General features: G+C 43.8%; 1 protein-coding gene across 7 annotated transcripts in view; it reads left to right on the top strand.

The window, feature by feature from the left end:
* eps15l1a (epidermal growth factor receptor pathway substrate 15-like 1a) overlaps positions 1–24,836 on the top strand; it is a 495,582-nt gene that overhangs the window by 157,203 nt on the left and 313,543 nt on the right. For all 7 annotated transcript variants that reach the window (XM_059991699.1, XM_059991700.1, XM_059991698.1 and 4 more), the window contains 2 exons: positions 1,566–1,720; positions 2,727–2,883. In XM_059991699.1, the coding sequence (XP_059847682.1) occupies positions 1,566–1,720; positions 2,727–2,883 (312 nt within the window). The remainder of the gene's footprint in view (positions 1–1,565; positions 1,721–2,726; positions 2,884–24,836) is intronic.

The raw sequence follows: 24,836 nt of genomic DNA, 5'->3' as shown, positions 1-24,836 counted from the left end.
TTACATATGTGGATCCAAAGATCGACAGGACTCAAAGCGCATACTTTTTAATGTTTACATAAATGTCGGGCATAGCATTCCATGTTTCGAACACAAGTTTGTCCGGTTTTGGAAGGTTTTCAATATCACTCCATTTGTGTTTCTGAGCAAGAACGGCCTTCTGACGGGCAACATCTTCAAGGTCTGCTGTCAAGCGTCTAAACTTGGACACCCATATGTCTTTGTCGGCTATGTCGGCCAGTTCCATCTCAAGATCAGGTTGACTCACACCTGCCAATGCAGTCATATTCAGTAGGGAAGGATCGATGCTTAGGGGAGTGACCGGGAAGGATAATGTGTTTTTTTCCTCTCTGAACTCACAGAAGCGTTTCCCAAACGATGTTTGCATTGCGATGATTGCAGAATGTAAATACTCCGAAATTATCATGTCGTGACCTTGTTTGAACTCTCTCAAATTGGGGAAGTGAGACAAAGTGCCTTTCTGTAAATCTCTGGCAAGCACTGTCAACTTGCGCTCGAATGCCAAAACATCCTCCAACATGTGCAGGGCTGTGCGTCCTTTCCCCTGAAGAGCTGTGTTCAGCGTGTTCAGGTGCGCTGTCATGTCTACCATGAAGTGTAGCTTTTCCAGCCACTCTGGCTGTTCCAGCTCAGGAAAGGTGAGCCCTTTGCTGCCCAGGAAAGTTTTCACTTCTTCCAGACACGTGACAAAGCGTTTCAGCACCTTCCGTCTGGACAGCCAGCGATAAAAACACGTTGTAGCGGTGTCAGTAAACTGCAGTCAAAGATAGCTTTATTCGAACTAAACAGCCTTGCTTTTAAGCCTCCCTCAACCCAGCCCCCATGGACGCAGATGCTGCAAAAGACGCGTACTCACAAACCCCCGTAGGCTATCTCCCTTAGCCGGAATGCTGGCTAATTGTGAGCCGTTTCGGATGTGCCAGCCACACTTAGATTGTACAAGATCACCATAATCTTCAAATTTAGAATTACATTTCAAAAGCTAACAAACTAACATAAAATACATTTTAATTAAATACTGACCAATTATTTCCCAAAGCCACAGGGAGCCGCAGCACAGAGGTGAAAGAGCCACAAATGGCTCGGGAGCCGCAGGTTGCCGACCCCCGGTTTAGATGCTTCACTTCTGGTGCTCTGTCAAAGCTCTTCTCAGACTTTCCACTAGAGTGTGCTATAGAAGCAGACCTTTAATTTCTGTTACGGCCATTTCCAAGACCTTAGATAACTGAACCATGTTTTGTAAATTTATAATAAAGCTATACTTACTGCATAACAGGGAAAATACTAGTGAAATCAGTAAAGTTTCAATTGGTACACATTTGACTAAATTAATTCATGATTGTTGTGCCACCACACTCCCAATACAAACATATGTATTGATGTGGGAGCAGTCCTTTCAAATACTTGGTACTGCAGTCAATTGAATAGTTGTTGAATAAAGGCAGTATTGTTCTCAGGTCTCTGATGATTTGTGATTGCTTATGCTGGATTACTTTTACATTGTGATTACATTGTAGTGATCTGGAAAATGTTGTTTGTTGCAGCCAATAAATTGGGTTGTGCCAACTAATGACAAGATGCGGTATGATGACATCTTCCTCAAAATAGACTTGGATATGGATGGATATGTGAGTGGATTGGAAGTAAAAGATATCTTCATGCAATCTGCACTTCATCAGAATATCTTGGCTCATGTATGGTAAGAGTCATAAAATTCACATCAAATGATTTTGTCATTTCCCCTCATAATTTTGCATTCTAGAGGAAACAAACTTGGATCATCTTACTTTCCCATAAAACTGAAATGCTGTAATCTAGGCAATATCCTTGTGCACCTTCTTCAGCACAAACACAACCTTTTGACAGTGTGGTGACCAGAGCTGCACATAGGATTTCATTTGTGCCCTAACCTATGTTTTGTAATGTCCTTACTGACATAATGTCTTTACTCTTATCTTCTGTGCCACGGCTGATGAAGTCTAGCATCCCATTTGCTATGTTCACCATCCTATCTGTCTGTGCTCCCACTCTCAGTGATCAAAAGACGTACTCCCAGACCCCGCTTTTCATCAATATTCTCTATTACTGGGTTTATCTTACTGTTATTTTAAAATACATCATGTCATACTTGAATTGAATTTCATTTGTCATCACTCTGCCAAGGGAACACAATCTGCAACCAGTTGAATACAAACTTTTATGTAGCACTCTAACTGGATTCTGCTATGGTCAGGTACAAGAGCTACATACAGCACATCCAACAGGGATAAAGAAATCCACTAGCTAGAACTGCTTTACATTCCATTTTTAGCTTGCAGAATGAGCTTTGGAGGGAAGATAAAGGTTTTTAAATATAAGCTAGTTTCATCCCCAATGAATTTGAATTTGAATTTTCAGCAAGTTTCCCATGCTGTGTCTAATGACGCTTAAGCTGGGAGAGATTAAAGCTGAAATGCAGTAACTGTATTTGATTTCTTTATCACTTATTGAAGAGAGGAATCCATAGCAGTGCAGCTGAAACTGGAACCATTGCAAACAATTTATCTAGCTGCTTCCTCTGTTCGTCAGTGCAGACTACAACTGGTTTTCTGTTACATTGTTGTGTTTTATCATTGTATAGCTTTCTTTAATAGTTTGATATTAAATATGATGGCATTATTGTTGTTGTATTGGCTGCACTTACTAAGTAAACTCTTTTCCAACAGGGCCTTAGCTGACACAAAACAAATGGGAAAACTGAACAGAGAACAGTTTGCTTTAGCAATGTATCTTATCCAGCAGAAGGTCAGCAAAGGGGTTGACCCTCCCCAGGTGCTGACGCCTGACATGATCCCACCAGCAGAAAGGACTACACCAGTATCTGTAAGTATTTTTCAAAACCCTGATATGAGTTGATGAGTTATATTTTGCTTTCAGCATATCACGATGGACTGTTAAATTTCATTACTTGGGGCATTTATCTGCATGCGAGCTCAAGCTGAAACATCATACCAGTGATAGACCATGAAAATACAATGAAGGGCAAAATATTGGTAAACAAACTTTTATATCTAATCAACAGTGAGATGGTGTTTGTTTTGACTTCATCTTTGTATGTTGAGATTGGGACTGGAATGTGAACCCAGCAAAATGCTTCATTAATAGATCTTTGTTTGAAAGCCAAGATTCAGATTCCAGTGCAGATAATTTCACTGAAATTTCAATAGTTGATTGATTGCTGCAAAATATTTGGTCAGTGTCTATTTGAACATTGACCTACAGTGATCCAAGCATCATTTCTGTCTGACAAGTTAAAGTTTGCATTGAAATGATATTGCATTTGGGTACTGATATGAATCACTATTATTGGAACCATTAGGAATACTTTGGAATGGTGAAAGGAATGTGTGTGCTGCAGAGTGCACTGATGTAACAGCATAATAGCTTAACAATGATTTCTTTTAATGAAACATATTTAGTAGACTCTTTGGAAGGGATTACGGGAGTGAGAATCATGTTTCAAGGCTTTTGACAGCTGTGTCTCAAATAATATATGAACTATTGTGCACTCAAGGCAAGTGAAATGAAGTCTGGCTCTCAATAATCTTAAATCTGCTTTGTCACAAATGACACAGTTTTTAGTCTTGAGGAAGCTGTGCTTTATAAAATAAGATCATAGAAAACTTATGATACCAAAATGGCTATTTCCTCCATTATCTCCATCATAGCATAGCTCAATCCCATTTGCAGCACTTGGAAGAGCAGTATCACTACCTTTGATTCAAGTCATAAATATTATTTGCATGAGATTGATTGCACCCCTTCACATCCTTGATAAACCAGTGCTTAATTTTTATCCTGAGACTATATTTAGATTCTGTACCCGCTTGATTACTGTAATAATACACATTTACAGCCATTGTAGCCCTTCCACAGCTAAACCTCTTGTACAAGTTGAGCACCCCTTACCTGAAATTCTTGGGCCCAGAAATGTTTTGGATGTCAGATTTTGTAAGATTTGCATCTATATAAAGAGATCCATTGGGGATAGGATCTGTAACCCATGGGGTGGCATGGTAATGTACAGGTTAGTACAGTGCTTCACAGTACAGGAAACCCAGGTACAATTCCTGACGTTGCATGTAGGAATTTGAACGTTCTCCCCATGACTGCGTGAATTTCTTCGGGGTGCTCTGGTTTCCTCCCATAGTCCAAAGACCCACCAGTTGGTAGGTGAGTTGGTCATTATAAATTGTCCCAAATTAGGCTTGTGTTAAATTGGTGGGTTGCTGTGCTGCATGGCTTGAAGGGCCAGAAGGGCCTACCCCATGCTGTAACACAATAAATAAATGTCCATTGACATTACATATGCAGCTATTACACATCCCTCAAATTAGTTTTATAGAATATTTTTAGTAATTTTGTGCATGAAACAATAATGTGTACTTTGAACCATCAGAAAGGTAAGCTATCACTACCTTAGACACCCAAGTGGACAGTCAGTGGTTGGTGCACCTCAGGGACGTGTGCTTAGCTCACTGCTCTACTGTCTCTACATACATGACTGTGTGGCTAGAAACTTCTCAAATGCCGCCTATAAATTTGCTGACGATACAACTATTGCTGACAGAATTTCAGATGGTGATGACAGAGTGTACAGAGTGAGATATTCAGCTAGCTGAGTGGTTTTGCAGTCACAACCTTGTGCTCAATGTCAGTAAGACCAAAGAACTGACTGTGCATTTTAGGAAAGGTAAGTTGAGGGAACTCACATCAGTCCTCATAGAGGATCAGAAATGGAAAAAGCAAGGCAATTTCAAGTTTCTGTGTGTCAGTATCTCTTGGAATTTAACCTGGACCCAACATATCAATACAGCTACAAAGAAGGCAAAACAATGACTATATTTCATTAGGAGTTTAAGGAGATTTGGTATGTCCAAACTGTTATCCATTATGGACAATTTGGCACATCCTCTCTATGACCTACTGAATAAGTAGCGGAGCAGCCTTTTGAGCAGACTCATTCAACTCTGTTGTCACGAGGATTGTTACAGCAAATCTTTCCCACCAAATGCAGTAAGTATAAACAGCAGTTCATCTTTGTGCAACAGGAGAACACACATCATAGTTCAGTAGTCTCTGTTTTATTATTTTGTACATTATTATTGCACAAAATTATTTTGTATATCATTCTGTACTTTTTTTGTCATTTATTTTTTATTGAAGTTCATCAAACAAACATTTCCATAAGATATATTTCAGATATTCTACATATATATCATATAGTCATATATGCCACAAATCTCCACATAATATTTATCTGAGGTATACACTTATAGAAAAGAGGAAAGAAAGGACAAGTGAAAAGAGAAAACTGTGTACAAGTAGGGAGTGGCCTTTTTTTTTCAACACTTTCATTGATTTCTGAGGATAAAATCAGGCCAATGAGGTGTTATGTAGTTAAACCATTTTTCCCCAGTATGAATCAAATTGTTCCAACTTATGATTAACAGATGCTGTTATCTTCTCCATTTTGTAATTGTCCATTGTAATTTCCATCCGTGCATTTAAGGTTGGCCTCTCCTGTGATAACCATTTCTAAGTAAGTCTTTTTACCAGCCACCAGCAGTATATTCATTAAATATTTATCTCTCTTCAACCATTCTTGAGGTAGAAACCCAAAATATATGGTCTTACTTTCTAAGGGTATTTCACATTTAAAGATGTCTTGTAGAGCATTGTGTATCACACTCCAATAGCCTTTGATAATGGGGCATTCCCAGAAAATATGATAATGGTTTGCATTTTGATTTCCACTATTTCTCCAGCAAACAGGAGGTTACTATCATAATGGGATTTCTGAAGGGTGCAATAAAATATCTTATCAAGTTTTTCCATCTGAACTCCCTCCACTTCCATTGTTACCTCCATATTGTTGTCCATTCTTCTGCCGATATAATTATCCCTCCTTCCTTCTCCCATTTTGTTTTAATGTATGAAGACGAATGTGTTTTAAGATTTGACAAACCCTTATACACACTTGAAATGATTCTACTACTGTTATCTGAATTACATGCTTTTTAAATAGCTCAATCAAACACGTTCCTGTCTTGGTTACATTTTTAACTGTCCTATTGTCGCATCTGTAAATACTGATAAAAGTTCTTGTTTTTCTAATAAATGTTTCTCTTTAAGCATTTCAAAACTGAACAGTGTTCCTTCTTTCATTATATTGCAAAAGAACTGTTATTCCTTTAGCTGTCCAGTCCTTAAATCTAGCATCCAGTTTCTTCGGCGTAAAATCCAAGTCATATGCACACCATTTCAGAATTGCAATATCTCCATCTAGTTTATATTCTTTTATAATAGTTTTCCATATTTTAAGAGTCCATTTCACCCGTGGGTTATCAATAATATTTATGTACCTTTGTAGGTTGTTATCAGCCAAAATTGCCTATATGGGGATGGGAAGTATCCCCTCCTCAATGTTTTTCCATTGAGCGTCATATGGTGGGTTGCACCAACATATTATAGCTCTCAACTGTGCTGCAAAATAATAATCTCTAAGAGAAGGTTGGCTCCATCCTCCCTTTTCCTTGGCCAATTGCAATGTTTTGAGACAAACTCCAGGCCTTTTACCCTGCCAATATATCTTAAAACATTTTGTTCCATTAATTGAATTGATTTTGATTAATCTCTGTTGGTAGGGTCTGAAAGAGATATTGTGGCGACCCACTTTCTGCACAGGCGAACCGGCTCACAAATAGCCAGCGCATGGGGGGAGACTTTGGTAATGCGCCTCTGATGTCATTTCCGCCTGGAGAGGGCGGGCGCTAGGGATTTAAATGCCAGCACCGCGAAGTTTGAATAAACTAGTCTCAAAACGACTTACCGACTTGCGTGTCGTTATTTCAGTGTTGTGTGTAGCACATCGCTACATTGGTGACCCCGACGGTCCAAACGGGATTTGGACCAAAGATGACCGACTCTTCATCTGTTCACGCAGTTTCGCTAAAACTGCCAACTTTCTGGACGCTGCGACCACGCATGTGGTTTAGCCAAGCAGAAGCCCAGCTCCAGATTCGACAGATATCCTCTGATTCCACGCGTTACTACCACGTGGTGAGTGCCCTTGACCAGCAGACAGCTGCCCAGGTTGCAGATTTCATACAGTCGCCCCCGGAAGAATGCAAATATGAAGCATTCAAACCGCTGCTCATTGGGACCTTTGGCCTCTCACGGCGTGAGCGGGGTGCCCGCCTGCTTCACCTGGACGGTTTGGGAGACAGACTGCCATCAGCATTGATGAACGAGATGGTGTCCCTGGCTGATGGATACAAGCCCTGCCTCATGTTCAAGCAAGTGTTCCTGGAGCAACTGCCCGAGGACATACATCTGCTGCTGGCCGATGCAGATTTCAGCAATCCCTGGAAGGTGGCGGCCCGGGCAGACGTGCTGTGGAAAGCCAAGAGGGAGAGCGTGGCGTCCGTCGGTCAGATTACCAGGCCACGCACCCAACAGCAGACCAGACCAGGCCCGGCAGGGGGGCACACACAACACAGAGGCAGGAGTGAGGAGGCCAGTGAACAGTGGTGTTTCTATCACCAGCGGTGGGGCACAAAAGCCCGCCGTTGTCGCCTGCCGTGCAAGGGCCAGCTGCCGCTAATGACTATGGTGGCAGACCACCAGGACAGCCTCTTGTACATCTGGGACAAACAGTCGGGACGCCGCTTCTTGGTCGACACCGGAGCAGAGATCAGCGTCTTGCCCCCGATGGGGTACGACACCCGCAACAGGAAGCCAGAACCCACCCTGAGGGCCACAAGCGGCAGCATGATACGGACCTATGGCACCCGCACAGTGCAGCTGCAGTTCGGCGCCAGCCGGTTCACGTGGGACTTCACACTTGCCGCCATGGCCCAACCACTCCTGGGGGCAGACTTCTTGCGAGCTCACAGCCTGCTGGTCGACTTGCAAGGGAAAAGACTGGTACATGCCGAGACTTTCCAGACATTCTTCGTGGGTGAAGCCAAGTTGCCGGCCCCACACCTGGACTTCATCACGCTGTCGGACAATGAATTCACCAGAATCCTGGCAGACTTCCCATCGATTCTGGCACTACAGTTCACGGCAGCCATGCCCAGACACGGGGTACAGCACCACATTCCGACCCAGAGACCACCCCTCCATGCCTGCGCACGAAAGCTCCCCCCGGAATAGCTCCGCCTGGCGAAGGAGGAGTTCAAGAGGATGGAAGAGTTGGGGATTGTACAGAGGTCCGACAACCCATGGGCCTCCCCCCTGCACATGGTGCCCAAAGCAGCCAGGGGTTGGAGACCATGCGGCGACTACCGTAGACTGAACGTGGCTACCACTCCAGACCGCTACCCCGTCCCGCACATACAGGACTTTGCAGCAAACCTGCACGGGGCAAGAATCTTTTCCAAAGTAGACCTCATCCGGGGATACCATCAAATCCTGGTGCACCCTGAAGATGTCCCCAAAACAGCACTCATCACCCCGTTCGGCCTGTTCGAGTTCCTCTGAATGTCGTTTGGCCTGAAGAATGCCGCACAGACGTTCCAGCGGCTAATGGATGCGGTGGGACTTTGCGTTCATCTATTTGGATGACATCCTTATAGCCAGCAGTTGTCGTCAGGAGCATCTGTCCCACCTCCGCCAGCTCTACTCCCACCTGAGTGAGTTCAGCCTCGCGATCAACCCAGCCAAGTGCCAGTTCGGTCTCGATACCATCGACTTCCTGGGCCACAGGATTACCAAAGACGGGGCAACACCTCTGCTCGCTAAGGTAGACGAGATCCGCCACTTTGCCCGGCCCAATACGGTCAAAGGCCTGCAGGAGTTTGATGGTATGGTGAACTTCTACCACTGTTTCCTTCCCTCAGCAGCCCGTATCATGCGCCCTTTGTACACCCTGATGTCGGGTAAAGGCAAGGACATTACTTGGGATGAGGAGGCCGCGGCCGCTTTCGTTACAGCCAAGGAAGCCTTGGCAGATGCCGCAATGCTGGTGTACCCCAGAACGGTCGTTCCGACCGCCCTCACAGTGGACGCATCCGACACAGCAATCAGTGGGGTGCTGGAGCAGCTCATCGAGGGGCGCTGGCAACCCCTGGCGTTCTTCAGCAAGCACCTACGACCACCCGAACTCAAGTGCAGTGCTTTTAACCAGGAGCTGTTGGCACTGTATCTGGCAATCCGGCATTTCAGATACTTCTTAGAAGGCAGGCCGTTCGCCACGTTCACGGACCACAGACCATTGACCTTCGCGTTCACGAAGGTGTCTGATCCCTGGTTGGCTCGCCAGCAGCGACATCTGTCCTACATCTCCGAGTACACAACGGACATCCAGCACGTCTCGGGGAAGGACAACATCGAGGCGGACGCACTCTCCAGACCAGCTGTCCAGGCCCTGTCCCTGGGGGTGGACTATGCAGCACTGGCGGAGGCGCAACAGACAGACGACGAGATGCCCAGCTACAGGACTGCAGTCTCGGGTTTGCAGCTGCAGGACTTTCTCGTAGGCCCAGGTGATAGGACCCTCCTGTGTGAAGTGTCTACCGGCCAACCTCGCCCCATCGTCCCGGCAGCCTGGAGGCGGCGGGTTTTCGACTCCATACACTGTTTGGTGCACCCATTTATCAGGACAACCGTCTGGCTGGTCTCCAGCAAGTTCGCGTGGCATGGACTTCGCAAACAGGTCAGTGAATGGGCCAGAACGTGCATGCAGTACCTAGCAGCCAAGGTGCAGCGGCATACTAAAGCCCCGCCGCAGCAGTTCGAACCCACCCACCGGAGGTTCGACCACATTCATGTGGATGTCGTGGGTCCCAAGGAGCGCGGTACCTCCTAACTATGGTAGACCATTTCACGAGGTGGCCAGAGGCAGTCCCGCTCACCGATACATCTGCAGATTCCTGTGCCTGAGCACTGATCGCAACCTGGGTAGCACGCTTCGGGGTACCGGCCCACATTACCTCCGACAGAGGCGCCCAGTTCACCTCCAGCTGTGGTCGGCTGTGGCCAGCCTGTTGGGAACGCAGCTGCACTACACAACTGCCTACCACCCACAGTCAAATGGACTGGTGGAATGCTTCCACCATCACTTGAAGTCGGCTCTCATGGCCCGCCTGAGAGGACCTAACTGGGTGGACGAGCTTCCCTGGGTCCTGCTTGGAATTTGTACAGCACCCAAAGAGGATCTGCACGCCTCGTTGGCCGAGTTGGTGTACGGTCCGCCCCTGGCCGTCCCGGGAGAGTTCATACCAGCCCCAAGGGGGCAAGAGGAAGAACCTGCAGCAGTCCTGGACAGGCTACGCGAAAGGCTCAGCAACCTGGCCCCCGTACCAACTTCACAGCACGGATGGACCATAACCCATGTACCCAAAGACCTGTAAAACTGTAAGTTTGTGTTTGTATGAAGGGATGGACACCGGGCGCCGCTACAGCGGCCGTACGAGGGGCCATTCAAGGTGATCAACAACGGGTCCACGTACGTTCTGGACATAGGGGGGAAAGAGGAGGTTTTCACGGTGGACCGACTCAAACCAGCCCATGTGGACTTGGCGCAGCCGGTCGAGGTTCAGGCACCGTGGCGCAGAGGCAGACCTCCCAAACAAAGGCTGATCCAGACTGTGGACATTGGGGAATGTATGGCCGGTTTGGGGGGGGGGGGGGTGTGGTTATGTGGCGACCCACTTCCTGCGCAGGCGAACTGGCTCACAAATAGCCAGCGCGTGGGGGGAGACTTTGGTAATGCACTTCCGACGTCATTTCCGCCCGGAGAGGGCGGGCGCTAGGGATTTAAATGTCAGCACCGCGAAGTTTGAATAAACTAGTCTCGAAATGACATTATTTATTATTATTATTTCAGCGCTGTGTGTAGCACATCCTACAATATAATAGTCTGGGCAGTGTATTCATTTTAATAGATTCAATCCTTGAACTGAGATTAAAAAAAGGAATTAGGTTCCATCTTGCGATATCTTCCTTAATTTTTTTTATATATATAGGCTGATAATTGCACTCTGATAATTTTGCCAAATCTTTTGGCATAATGATGCCCAAATATTTGAAAGGCTCTGTTTGCCAAGCCCAGGGATATCTACTTTCAATTTCTCTTGGTGGGCTATAGTTACATGGAGGTAACTGGGTTTTATCTATGTTGATCTTGTATCTTGATATAACCACATAACCATATAACAATCACAGCACGGAAACAGGCCACCTTGGCCCTCCTAGTCCATGCCGAACTCTTAATCTCACCTAGTCCCACCTACCCGCACTCAGCCCATAACCCTCCACTCCTTTCCTGTCCATATACCTATCCAATTTTACCTTAAATGACACAACTGAACTGGCCTCTACTACTTCTACAGGAAGCTCATTCCACACAGCTATCACTCTCTGAGTAAAGAAATACCCCCCGTGTTTCCCTTAAACTTCTGCCCCCTAACTCTCAAATCATGTCCTCTCGTTTGAATCTCCCCTACTCTCAATGGAAACAGCCTATTCATGTCAACTCTGTCTATCCCTCTCAAAATTTTAAATACCTCGATCAAATCCCCCCTCAACCTTCTACGCTTCAATGAATAGAGACCTAACATTCAACCTTTCTCTGTAACTTAAGTGCTGAAACCCAGGTAACATCCTAGTAAATCGTCTCTGCACTCTCTCTAATTTATTGATATCTTTCCTATAATTCGGTGACCAGAACTGCACACAATATTCCAAATTTGGCCTTACCAATGCCTTGTACAATTTTAACATTACATCCCAACTTCTGTACTCAATGCTTTGATTTATAAAGGCCAGCATTCCAAAAGCCTTCTTCACCCTATCTACATGAGACTCCACCTTCAGGGAACTATGCACTGTTATTCCTAGATCTCTCTGTTCCTCTGCATTCCTCAATGCCCTACCATTTACCCTGTATGTTCTATTTGGATTATTCCTGACAAAATGTAGAACCTCACACTTCTCAGCATTAAACTCCATCTGCCAACGTTCAGCCCATTCTTCTAACCGGCATAAATCTCCCTGCAAGCTTTGAAAACCCACCTCATTATCCACAACACCTCCTACCTTAGTATCATCGGCATACTTACTAATCCAATTTACCACTCCATCATCCAGATCATTTATGTATATTACAAACAACATTGGGCCCAAAACAGATCCCTGAGGCACCCCGCTAGTCACCGGCCTCCATCCCGATAAACAATTATCCACCACTACTCTCTGGTATCTCCCATCTAGCCACTGTTGAATCCATTTTATTACTCCAGCATTAATACTTAACGACTGAACCTTCTTAACTAACCTTCCATGTGGAACTTTGTCAAAGGCTTTGCTGAAGTCCATATAGACTACATCCACTGCCTTACCCTCGTCAACATTCCTCGTAACTTCTTCAAAAAATTCAATAAGGTTTGTCAAACATGACCTTCCACGCACAAATCCATGCTGGCTACTCCTAATCAGATCCTGTCTATCCAGATAATTATTAATACTATCTCTAAGAATACTTTCCATTAATTTACCCACCACTGATGTCAAACTGACAGGTCTATAATTGCTAGGCTTACTTCTAGAACCCTTTTTAAACAATGGAACCACATGAGCAATACGCCAATCCTCCGGCACAATCCCCGTTTCTAATGACATCTTAAAGATCTCCATCAGAGCTCCTGCTATTTCTACACAAACTTCCGTCAAGGTCCTGGGGAATATCCTGTCAGGACCCGGAGATTTATCCACTTTTAAATTTCTTAAAAGCGCCAGTACTTCCACCTCTTTAATTGTCATAGGTTCCATAACTTCCTTACTTGTTTTCCACACCTTACACAATTCAATATCCTTCTCCTTAGTGAATGCCGAAGAGAAGAAATCGTTCAAAATCTCTCCCATCTCCCTCGGCTCCACACATAGCTGACCACTCTGATTCTCTAAGGGGCCAATTTTATCCCTCACTATCCTCTTGCTTTTAATATAACTATAGAAACCTTTCGGATTTACTTTCACCTTATTTGCCAAACCAACCTCGTATCTTCTTTTAGCTTTTCTAATCTCTTTCTTAAGATTCCTTTTACATTCTTTATATTCCTCGAGCAATTCCTTTACTCCATGCTGCCTATATCTATTGTAGACATCCCTCTTTTTCCGAACCAAGTTTCTAATATCCCTGGAAAACCATGGCGCTCTCAAACCTTTAACCTTTCCTTTTAACCTAACAGGAACATAAAGATTCTGTACCCTCATAATTTCACCCTTAAATGACCTCCATTTCTCTATTACATCCTTCCCATAAAACAACTTGACCCAATTCACTCTCTATAAATCCCTTCGCATCTCCTCAAAGTTAGCCTTTCTCCAATCAAAAATCTCAACTCTAGGTCCTGATCTGTCCTTCTCCATAATTATATTGAAGCTAATGCTATTGTGATCACTGGACCCGAAGTGCTCCCCAACACATACATCTGTCAGCTGACCTATCGCATTCCCTAACAGGAGATCCAACACTGCCCCATCTCTAGTCGGTACTTCTATGTATTGTTGCAAAAAACTATCCTGCACACATTTCACAAACTCTAAACCATCCAGCCCTTTTACAGAATGAGCTTCCCAGTCTACGTGTGGAAAATTAAAATCTCCCACAAACACCACCTTGTGTTTACTACAAATATCTGCTATCTCCTTACACATTTGCTCTTCCAATTCACGCTCCCCATTAGGTGGCCTATAATACACTCCTATCAGTGTTACTACACCTTTCCCGTTCCTCAATTCCACCCAAATAGCCTCCCTAGAGGTGCTCTCTAATCTATCCTTCCAAAGCACCGCCATAAGATTTTCTCGGACAAGCAATGCTCCTCCTCTCTGGCCCCTCCTACTCTATCACACCTGAAGCAACTAAATCCAGGAATATTTAGTTGCCAATCACACCCTTCCTGCAACCATGTTTCACTAATAACTACAACATCATAATTCCAGGTATCAATCCACGCCTTAAGCTCATCCACCTTTCTTACAATGCTCCTAGCATTAAAATAGATACATTTAAATACTCTCCACCTCCTCCTCTCTTTTCATCCCTAAGAATGCATTCAAATTTATTATCCTTTTCTTTCTTCTCCCCTACATCTTCGGGCTGAGCGTATCTTTGAACCATATTGTTCAAAGGATTGCATCAGTTTAGGTAAAGAGTATGTTGGTTGCCCGAGATAGATCAAAATGTCATCTGAGTTGCAAGCCAATTTATGCTCAGTCCCTTTAATAGTAATTCCCCTGATATCTTCATTTTGTCTGATATTTTGAGCTAATGGTTCCAGATGTAATGTGAAGAGTAGTGGTGACCATGCACAACCCTGTCTCGTGCCCCTTTCTAGGGTAAAACTAATTGATAAATATCCATTGATTTTAATCCTAGCAGTAGAGTTGTCATATAGTGCCTGTATAGTTTCAATAACTGTAAAATCATCTATGTAAAAATCTGTAAAGAAAATTCCAATTAACTGAATGAAATGCCTCTTCAGCGTCCATGCTTATCACTATTGCTTCAGTTTTTTGTATATGATCGATAATGTGAAGTGTCCTTCATATATTGTCTTGTGTTTGGCATTGTTGTATAAAACCTGTCTGATCGTTATGTATCAGTATGGGTAGAAACTCTTTTAATCGTTTGGCAATGATGGAGGTAAATCATTTATAATCTCCATTAAGAACAGATATTGGTCTAAATGACCCACATTCTATCTTATCCGTGCCTGCTTTCGGTATAGCTGAGATTATCGCTTCCTTCCAGCTGGGCGGCATTTGTGCCTTTTTTAGAGCCCAGTTCAATGTGGGGAGTAAGACAGGAATTAACTCATTTTTAAATTCTTTGTACTACTCTGCCATATACCCATCTGATCCTGGTGAGTTGCTTAATTTAAGGCTACTAATTGCCGCTTTTAGTTCAACTTCAGTTATGCCAGCAGTCATTGTTCTATTTTGTTCTTCGCTTACAGTGGGTAACTCTGGAGAATTCAGGAAGGTGTCAATTTGGGTTATGCTTCCCCTTGGAACTTTGGAATATAGAATTTTGTAAACCACTTCAAAAGCTTCTTGAATTTCATTTAGCTTTTTTTAAAATCATTTCTGTTCTTGGATCCCTAATTCTATGAATTGTATTTTCTGCTATCTTTTTCAGTTTCCATGCTAGTACTTTCATAGACTTAGATCCACTTTCATAATGTCTGTGTTTCAGAAACATTAAATTTTTCCTGATTTCTTGAGTAGCCAAACTATTAATTTCATTCCTAATTTTTAAATTTCCTCTAATGCATCCTGTGCCAAATTCAATTTGTGTTTTTTTTTCTAGTTCCTTCTGCCTATTTTGTAATTCCTCTGATGTTTTATTCCTTTTTTCTTATATGGAGATATTGATATAATTTTCCCTCTTAAAACAGCCTTCAGAGTATCCCATAGAATGGGGGGGGGGGGTGAAACCTCTCCATTATCATTGAATTCTAAGTAAAGATCAATTTCTTTTTTAATTTGTTCCTTAAAGTAGGGAGTAGACTTGAATTTAGCTTCTAAATAGTATCCTTTGGTTGTAGGTCAAAATCAACAGGTAATTATATAGGTGCATGGTCACTTACATCTATTGTCCCAATTCCACAGGTGTTTATTTTGTTTTTGTCTTTTCAAATGTTATGAAATAGTCTAATCTTGTATATACAGAATGGGGGGCAGAATAATGAGTGTAATCCCTTCTGTTGGGGAAAAGGTCCCTCCATATATCAATTAGACCAACATCCTCAAGAAGTGTATTAACTTTCTTATGTAAGGGTTTTGTTTCATAGGTTTTTCTATTGAAGAGTCTAAGTTTGGTTGTAATTGTAAATTTAAGTCTCCCCCCACATATCAGGAGACCTTCTGTTTCCGTTACCATAATGTTAGTAATCTTCTGAAAGAAACTAATATCACTTCCTGGGGGTGCATATATCCTGCCCTCCTTATCTCCCATTTCAAATACATTTTCAAAATTTAGCTTGTTTGAGTTAAGAATAGCAACTCCTCTCCTATATCCTGATTTATATGAGGAGAAAAACATATTAATGAAGCCCATTCTCTTTAGTTTTCCATGCTCATTATGACTTAAGTGAGTTTCCTGTAAATATACTACATGGGCTTGTTCTTTTTTCATTTTGGATGGAATTCTACTACGTTTGATTGGATTTAACAGCCTATTGACATTAAAAGAAATGAATTTTACTTTGTCCTTAGCCATGTGTATTTATCTGTCAATATATCATTGAAATTAGCAGAATAAAACTTAATCAATCTGCTCCCTGAACAAATAAGAACCAAGAAATGTGAATAATAAAAAAAAAGTCCACGAAGGTGTGAATCCAAGGCAGAGGTCTCTAGTAGATGACCCGGGGTTGAGCTTGAGGAAACATCTAGCTGTGGGGGATAGCCCCTCCTACCTGTGAGTTGAGGGCCCCCGTTGCAGTACCCATAAAATAAGTGAACAAATGTATATCCATTACACAGAAAAGATTTCCCTGTGTATACCTCCCATGTATATATTCTCATTTAGGTGGGGAAAAAGGAGTGAATGAATAAATAAATAAAAAAGAATAATTGAGTAATATAAAATCCATATTACAGTAAATATTTCTCAAGATAGGTATAGCACTGTTTATTTTTGCTCCCGTTTAGCTTATCAACATTTTTAAAGTTAGCCAAACCTTATGGTCCTTCTGGAGGGGGTGAGGGCTGTCTTCGGAAAACTCACAGTCTCTTCCTGATATGCTTCTCTCGTCCTCCTCCCGTCCCCTGCTTTCTTGATTCTCTCACTATTTCCCAAGCAGGATAACTGCTCAGCCAGGCTTTCCCTCGGTTTGATCACGCTGATGGGCAACCCTCTGGCCTTCATGTCTGTAGTCGCCTCTTCCACTGTCTGATATAGTTGCATCCCATCTTCATAAAACAGTCGCAGTTTAGCAGGGTACGGAGTTTGGAATCTAATCTTTCCTTGCTTTAATATTCAGTTTACTGCAGAGTATTCTTTAGGTTTCTGCAGGATCACTGGGGGGTAATCTTGATCGAAATATACTAATTTCCCATCCAAACACACCCTCTTCTTTCCCCAGGCCCTTCGTAGAATCTTTGCCTTGGTATTGTATTGAAGAAATCTAATTACTATTGAGCATAGCTTATCTTCTCTGTCTCCAGTAGGCCGCAGGGCGAGCGCAAGATGCACCCTCTCAATTTCAAGCTCCATAGTCGAAGGAATCTCTAGTGCGTCCCTTTGTATATCCTGATATTTTTCTGCCATGATCTTCCATCTGGTCAAACAGTTTACTTTCTTGTTGATTTAATATTTTTAGAACCATAGAACACTACGGCACAGTACAGGCCCTTCAGCCCTCCATGTTGTGCCGACCCATATAATCCTTTAAAAAAAAGTACTAAACCCACACTACCCCATAACCCTCCATTTTTCTTTCATCCATATGCCTGTCCAAGAGGCTCTTAAATACCCCTAATGTTTTAGCCTCCACCACCATCCCTGGTAAGTCATTCCAGGCACTCACAACCCTCTGTGTAAAAAAACTTAACCCTCATGTCTCCCCTAAACTTCCCTCCCTTAATTTTGTACCTTTGCCCTCTGTTGTTTGCTGTTGGTGCCCTGGGAAACAGGTACTGACTATCCACCCTATCTATGCCTCTCATAATCTTGAAGACCTCTGTCAAGTCCCCTCTCATTCTTCTATGCTCCAAAATGAAAAGTCCCAGTTCTGCTAACCTTGCTTCATATGACTTGTTCTCCAATCCAGGCAACATCCTGGTAAATCTCCTCTCTGCACCCTCTCTATAGCTTCCACATCCTTCCTATAATGAGGTGACCAGAATTGAACACAATACTCTTAAGTGCTGTCTCACCAGAGATTTGTAGAGTTGCAACATGACCTCTACTCTTGAACTCAATCCCCCTGTTAATGAAGCCTAGCAACCCATCGGCCTTCTTAACTCCCTATCAACCTGTGCAGCGACCTTGAGGGATGTATGGATTTGAACCCCAAGGTCCCTCTGTTCATCCATACTCTTAAGTAACTGACCATTAATCCTGTACTCAGTCTTCTGGTTAGTCCTTCCAAAATGCATCTCCTCACACTTGTCCGGATTGAACTCCATCTGCCATTTTTCTGCCCAACTCTGTAGCCTGTCTATATCCTCTTGTAACCTTCAACCACCTACAGCTCCATCCACAACTCCTCCAATCTTCGTGTCATCTGCAAACTTACTCACCCATCCAGGCCTCTGCATCCAGGTCATTTATAAAAATCACAAATAGCAGGGGTCCCAGGACAGATCCCTGCGACATTCCACTAGTCACTGACCTTCCCGCAGAATACTTTCCTTCCACAACTACCCTCTGCTTTCTTCCTTTAAGCCAATTTTTTTTACAAACAGCCAAGGTTCCAATTATCCCATGCCTCATGACTTTCTGTGTGAGTCTCTCATGAGGGACCTTGTCAAATGCTTTGCTAAAGTCCATGTAGACCACATCCACTGCCCTACCCTCATCAATTTCTTTTGTTACCTCTTCAAAAAACTCAATCATACTCGTGAGGCATGATCTTCCCTTCGTAAAGCCATGTTGACTATCCATGAGTAGACTGTACTTCTCCAAATGCTCGTAGATCCTATCCTTAAGAATCCTTTCCAGTAGTTTGCAGACCACTGACGTAAGACTGACCGGTCTATAGTTCCCAGGTTTCTTCCCTTTTTTTAAATAAGGGAACTACATTTGCCATTCTCCAGTCCTCCAGCACTTCCCCTGCAGCCAAAGAGGTTTCAAAGATTATAGCTAATGCTCCTGCGAGCTCTTAATTCCCACAACAACCTGGGGTGTATCATATCCGGCCCTGGGGATTTATCAATCTCAATGTTTTTAAGAAGATCCAACACTTCTTTTTCTTTAATCTCCACATTGTCCAGCACACAGGTCTGCTCTACTTCGACCTCATCCTGATCAAGATCCTTCTCACTTGTGAATACTGAAGCAAAGTATTCACTTAGGACCTCCCCAACCTCCTCCGCCTCCATGCACATGTTGCCCTCTTTATCCTTTAGCGGTCCCACCTTCGTTCTCGTCATCCTCCCATTCTTCACATACGCATAGAATGCCTTGGGGTTCTCCTTAATTCTACATGCCAAGGCCCTCTTGTGCCCCCTTTGAGCTCTCCTAAGTCCTTTCTTTAACTCTTTCCTGGTTACCCTATATTTCTCATAAGCCCCTCCTACTTCCTGCTTCTTATATCTAACATATGCTTCCTTTTTCCTCTTGACAAGTTGCTTCACATGTTTCGTCAGCCACGGTTCCCTTTTCCTACCATTTTTTCCTTGCCTCAGTGGGACAAACCTATCCTGAACCCAGCTCAAGTGGTCCCTAAACTTCTCCCACATTACTTCTGTGCTTTCCCCTTTGAACATCTGTTTCCAATTTACTCTCGCTAGCTCCTGCCTCATCCCTTCAAAGTTAGCCCTTCCCCTGTTAACCATTTTACCATTTTGTCTGTTTTTATCCCTTTCCATAGCTATGCTGAAGCTAAGAGAGTTGTGGTCACTCTCACCAAAATGCTCCCCCACCAAGAGGTCTGTCACCTGACCAGGTTCATTACCCAGAACTAGATCCAGTATAGCCTCTCCTCTCATCGGCTGGTCCACATACTGTGTAAGGAATCCTTCTTGAACACACCTGACAAATTTAGCCCCATCTATCCCCCTTGCACTCAGGAGGTGCCAATCAGAATCAGAATCCGAATCAGACTTTAATCGCCAAGTACCTGTGCACATATAAGGAATTTACTTCCGGCAGATGTCTCGCTGCTCATAACAATAATAATGATAAATATAAATGAAGATATAGATTATACATACAGGTAGTGCAATCCAAGTAATAGTTAGCCGGCAGTTAACCGGCAGTTAAAAAGTGACCGCAGTAGGGAAAAAACTTCTCCAGTGCCTGTTAGTCTTAGTCTGGAGGGATCTGAAGCTCCTACCAGACGGAAGCAGTTCAAACAGTCCGTGTGCAGGATGGAAGGAGTCCTTTATGATGTTCCCCGCCCTCTTCTTCAACCTGGAAGAGTACAGGTCCACAATAGAGGGCAGGGAGGCTCCAATGATGCGCTCGGCAGTCCTCACTGTGCGCTGTAGTCTGGTTCTATCCTGCTTGGTGGCAGCTCCAAACCACACAGTGATGGAGGTGCACAGGACAGACTCAATGACTGCAGTGTAGAACTGCAGCAGCAATTCCTGAGGCAGACCATATTTCCTCTAGAGCCCCAGGAAATACATCCGCTTCTGGGCCTTCTTCAGGATGGAGCTGATGTTCTGCTCCCACTTCAGATCCTGAGAGATGGTGGTTCTCAGGAACCTGAAGTTCTCTACGGTGGACACAGGGCTGCTGAGGACTGTGAGGGGGGCATAACGGGGGGATGTCTCCTGAAATCCACTATCATCTCCTTTGTCTTGAGCGTGTTCAACTCCAGATTGTTCCGACTGCATCAGAGCGCCAGTTGGTCCACCTGCTGTCGACATGCAGACTCATCACTGTTCTGGATGAGTCCGATGACGGTGGTGTCGTCTGCAAACTTCAAAAGCTTCACATAGGGGTTGGAGGAGGTGCAGTCATTGGAGTAGAGGGAGAACAGCAGTGGAGAGAGGACACACCCCTGGGGGCACCGGTGTTGGTGATTCGTGTATCCGAGGTGACCTGTCCCATCCTTACTTGCTGACTAATGTTGGTCAGGAAGCGGTAAATCCATTCGCAGAGGTCAGGTGGCACAGTGAGGTGAGACAATTTGGAGCAGAGGGTATGAGGAACGATGGTGTTAAACGCCGAACTGAAATCCACAAACAGCATCCAAGCATAGGTCCCAGGACGATCCAGATGTTGCAGGATATAGTGCAATCAATATGAGGGAAGTTGAAATCACCCATAACTACAACCCTGTATTTCCTGCACCATTCTAAAACCTGCCTGCTTATCTGCTCCTCGGTGTCCCGAGGGCTATTTTGGGGCCTATAGACTACTCCCAGCACAGTGATTGATCCCTTCCTATTTCTGACTTCCACTCAGACTGACTCCATGGACACTCCTTCTGCAGCATCCTCCCTCTCTATATCCGTGATACTATCCCTGACCAGCAATGCCACTCCCCCGCCCTTTTCTACCCCCCCATCCTATTTCGTTTAAAACACCTGAACCCCGGGACCTGCATCATCCAATCCTGCCCTTCGTCCAACCATGTTTCAGTAACGGCCATGACATCGTAATTCCACGTACTAATCCATGCTCTAAATTCATCCTCCTTGTTCCTAATACTCCTAGCATTGAAATAGACACATTTCAACCCCTTTAACTGGCTATAGTTATGTTCTGTCCCCTGCTTGTCCTTCCTCATCAACTCAGAACTCTTAGCATCACGCCCTTGTCCTTCTACCTTAATCCCTGCACTCTCATTCTGCCTCCCACCCCCCTGCCAAACTAGTTGAAACCCTCCCCAACAGCTCTATCAAACCTGCCTGCCAGGATATTGGTCCCCCTGGGATTCAAGTGCAACCCGTCCTTTTTGTACAGGTCACACCTGCCCCAAAAGAGGTCCGAATGATCCAGAAATCTGAATCCCTGCCCCCTTCTCCAATCCCTCAGCCACACATTTATCCTCCACCTCATTCTCTTCCTATTCTCACTGTCGTGTGGCACAGGCAGTAATCCTGAGATTACTACCTTTGAGGTCCTGCTTTTCAACTTCCTTCCTAACTCCCTGTAGTCTTCTTTCAGGACCTCTTCCCTTTTCCTACCTATGTCATTGGTACCAATATGTACCACAACCTCTGGCTGTTCTCCCTCCCACCGCAGGATATCTTGGACGGGATCAGAAACATCACAGACCCTGGCACCTGGGAGGCAAACTACCATCCGAGTTTCTTCCCTGCGTCCACAGAATCGCCTGTCTGACCCCTGACTATAGAGTCCCTTTTCACTACTTCCTTCCTCTTCCTTTCCCTACCCTTCTGAGCAACAGGGCCAGACTCTGTGCCAGAGGTACGGCCACTGTTGCTTCCCCCAGGTAGGCTGTCTCCCCCAACAGTACTCAAACAGGAATACTTATTGTTAAGGGGTACAGCCACAGGGGTACTCTCTAGTACCTGACTCTTCCCCTTCCCTCTCCTGACTGTGACCCACTTGTCTGTCTCCCATGGCCCCGGAGTGACCACCTGCCTATAATGCCTCTCTATCACCTCCTCACTCTCTCTGGCCAGATGAGAGTCATTGAGCTGCAGCTCCAGTTCCCTAACATGGTCCCTTAGGAGTTGCATCTCGATGCACCGGGTGCAGATGTGGCCGCTCGGGACGCCGGGAGACTCCAGGACTCCCCATATCTGATACTGACCACAGAAAACTGGCCTCACACACATACTACCTCCTTTTGCAATCAACAACTGCCTCACCTCTTCCCGTTACCACTGAAGCCCGTGGAGCTAAAGCCTTTTCACTGTGCTGCCTCTCACTCCACTGCCCACTCCCAACGCTGCCCGCTGGATATGGCTGCCTTTTTAAACCGTTCGCGCTCAACTGGCTGACGTCATGCACCTGCGCAGTCTGGCCTCTCTCTTCCGCCGAGCACTCAAAATGTCTTCACGCTGGAAATCCTTAGGTGCTCTCCCGCTGCCTTCTTCTTCCGAATCAGTCCAAAATTTTATCATCATACTTGGTATCCATTCCACATTTTGCACACAATCTTCCACCTTCTCAATTTGTGTCTCTGCCACTACTATTTTTTGATTGACGTTGGCAAGCTCTGACTTGATATCATTTAGTTGCTGTTTTATATCTTTTTGGAAGTCCTGTGCCTCTTCCAGAATTTTTATCATATTTGCTGTTTCACCTGAACGAGGCCCATCGTCAGGCTTGCCACCATGCGTTTGGGTAGAAGATCCGCTTGCTGCACCCCTCTCATGCACAGGCTCTGACAGTGATGCTTTTTTAAAATCTCTATTCTTTTTCCCCATTCTTGCCCCCCTTATCAATTCAGATATTTTCAAAAAATCTTATATTTGATGGATTAACGGGACTAAATATGCATTTTTCAGGAGGAGCTATTGATTTAAGCTGCCATGCTGGACAATGACATCACCGGAACCATCATTCTGTACTTTATTATTAGTTAAGTCTGCACATTGCTAAGTGTGTTTTTAAATGTTGCTGCTGTAGCAAACAAATTTCTGACTCGGGATCAGTAAAGTACTTATCATTATTATGTCACCAAAGACACTTGCAAATTTCTATAGGTGTACGATGGAGAGCATTTTAACTAACTGGCTGCTTCACTGTTTCGTATGGGAGTCTACTGCGCAGAATTGAAATGAGCTGCAGAGAGTTGTAAACTTAGTCATCTATATCAGAAGCACTAACCTTTAGTATTCAGGATGTCTTCAAGGAGCAATGCTTCAAAAATGTGGTATCCATCATTAAGGACCCTCATCATCCAGGTTTTGCCTTGTTCTCATTGCTACTATCAGGAAGGAGGTATAGAAGCCTGAAGGCACACACTCAACGATTCAGGAATAGTTTCTTCCCCTCTGTCATCCAATTTCATTGAACTCTTGAACACTACCTCACTACTTTTTTGTTCATATTGTTGCACTACTCATTTAATTTAACTACTTAATATGTACTTTGATTCACATTTTCTTCTATTATTGTGTATTTCATTGTACTGCTGCGGCAAAGACAATAAATTTCATGACATATGCTGATGATATTAAACCAGATTCTGCTCGACATTACCATCCTTCCTGACTGAACTTATGTGCTACTGGTGAGCAGACTTTGTCTTATACTTATTCATTACTCATCAATGAATTTCTTTGATGCTTTTTGATCAGCAAGAAGTTTTATCACTACGTCTTTAAAAATTTAATGCTGTTCCTTTTCTTAAATTTCTGTAACCAGCTAATCTCATTACCTTCAATTTTCAGTTAATTGTGCTAGATCTTTGTTTCACGATCAGCATACCATTAAGTGGCATGTGTTCACTTCGATGCTGATGAGTCCACACTTTCAACACCTGCTCAAGATCTTCATTTTACACTTCATGTTGTCTTTCTATTTTCATTAACTTCTGTATATTACATAGATGAGGTAATTCCTCAGAAATTGTCTGTGGTGCGTAGAGATCTACCTGTGCATCACCTGAGAATCTTCCCAGCATCTCGTGGAACTTTGCATTTGCACATCAGCGCCCAAAAAAAATTGCTGATTCCTGAAGTTTTGGATTTTAGAATTTTGCATAAGGGGTGCTCAATCTGCACTGCTTAAATTTCTATACCCCAGTTTTGAAAACTTTATTTTTGCATCTCAGTCATCCATACCATGTATTTCAAATTTTCTAAAACTTGGCTCCATGCATTTTTCTTGTGCACTCCTGGTAAGCCATGAGTCTTGTTTGTTCCATGACCTTACTCTCTCTGCTTAAGTCAGTAGATTTAATTTAAAACCTTGGTTTTCAAATCCTTCAGTAATCTTTTTATACTTGTTTAGCTCTTTCATGCTGCCTAAATGGGTTTTTCCCCTCTGTATGCACCTTCATTTGTCTTAGTACTATAATGGGAATCTTTATCTTGGGTTCTCTTTTGTGATTCATTTCAGAGACAACACAAAAGAGGGATTCAGTGGGTCAGGGAGCATGTATGGAGGGAAATAAATGGGTTGAGGCACTTCATCAGGGTTCAGATGGATTTGATAGGTCGAA

Source organism: Hypanus sabinus, chromosome 16 (genome assembly GCF_030144855.1).
Source record: "Hypanus sabinus isolate sHypSab1 chromosome 16, sHypSab1.hap1, whole genome shotgun sequence".
Taxonomy (NCBI): domain Eukaryota; kingdom Metazoa; phylum Chordata; class Chondrichthyes; order Myliobatiformes; family Dasyatidae; genus Hypanus; species Hypanus sabinus.
This window is presented reverse-complemented; position numbering and strand designations above follow the sequence as displayed.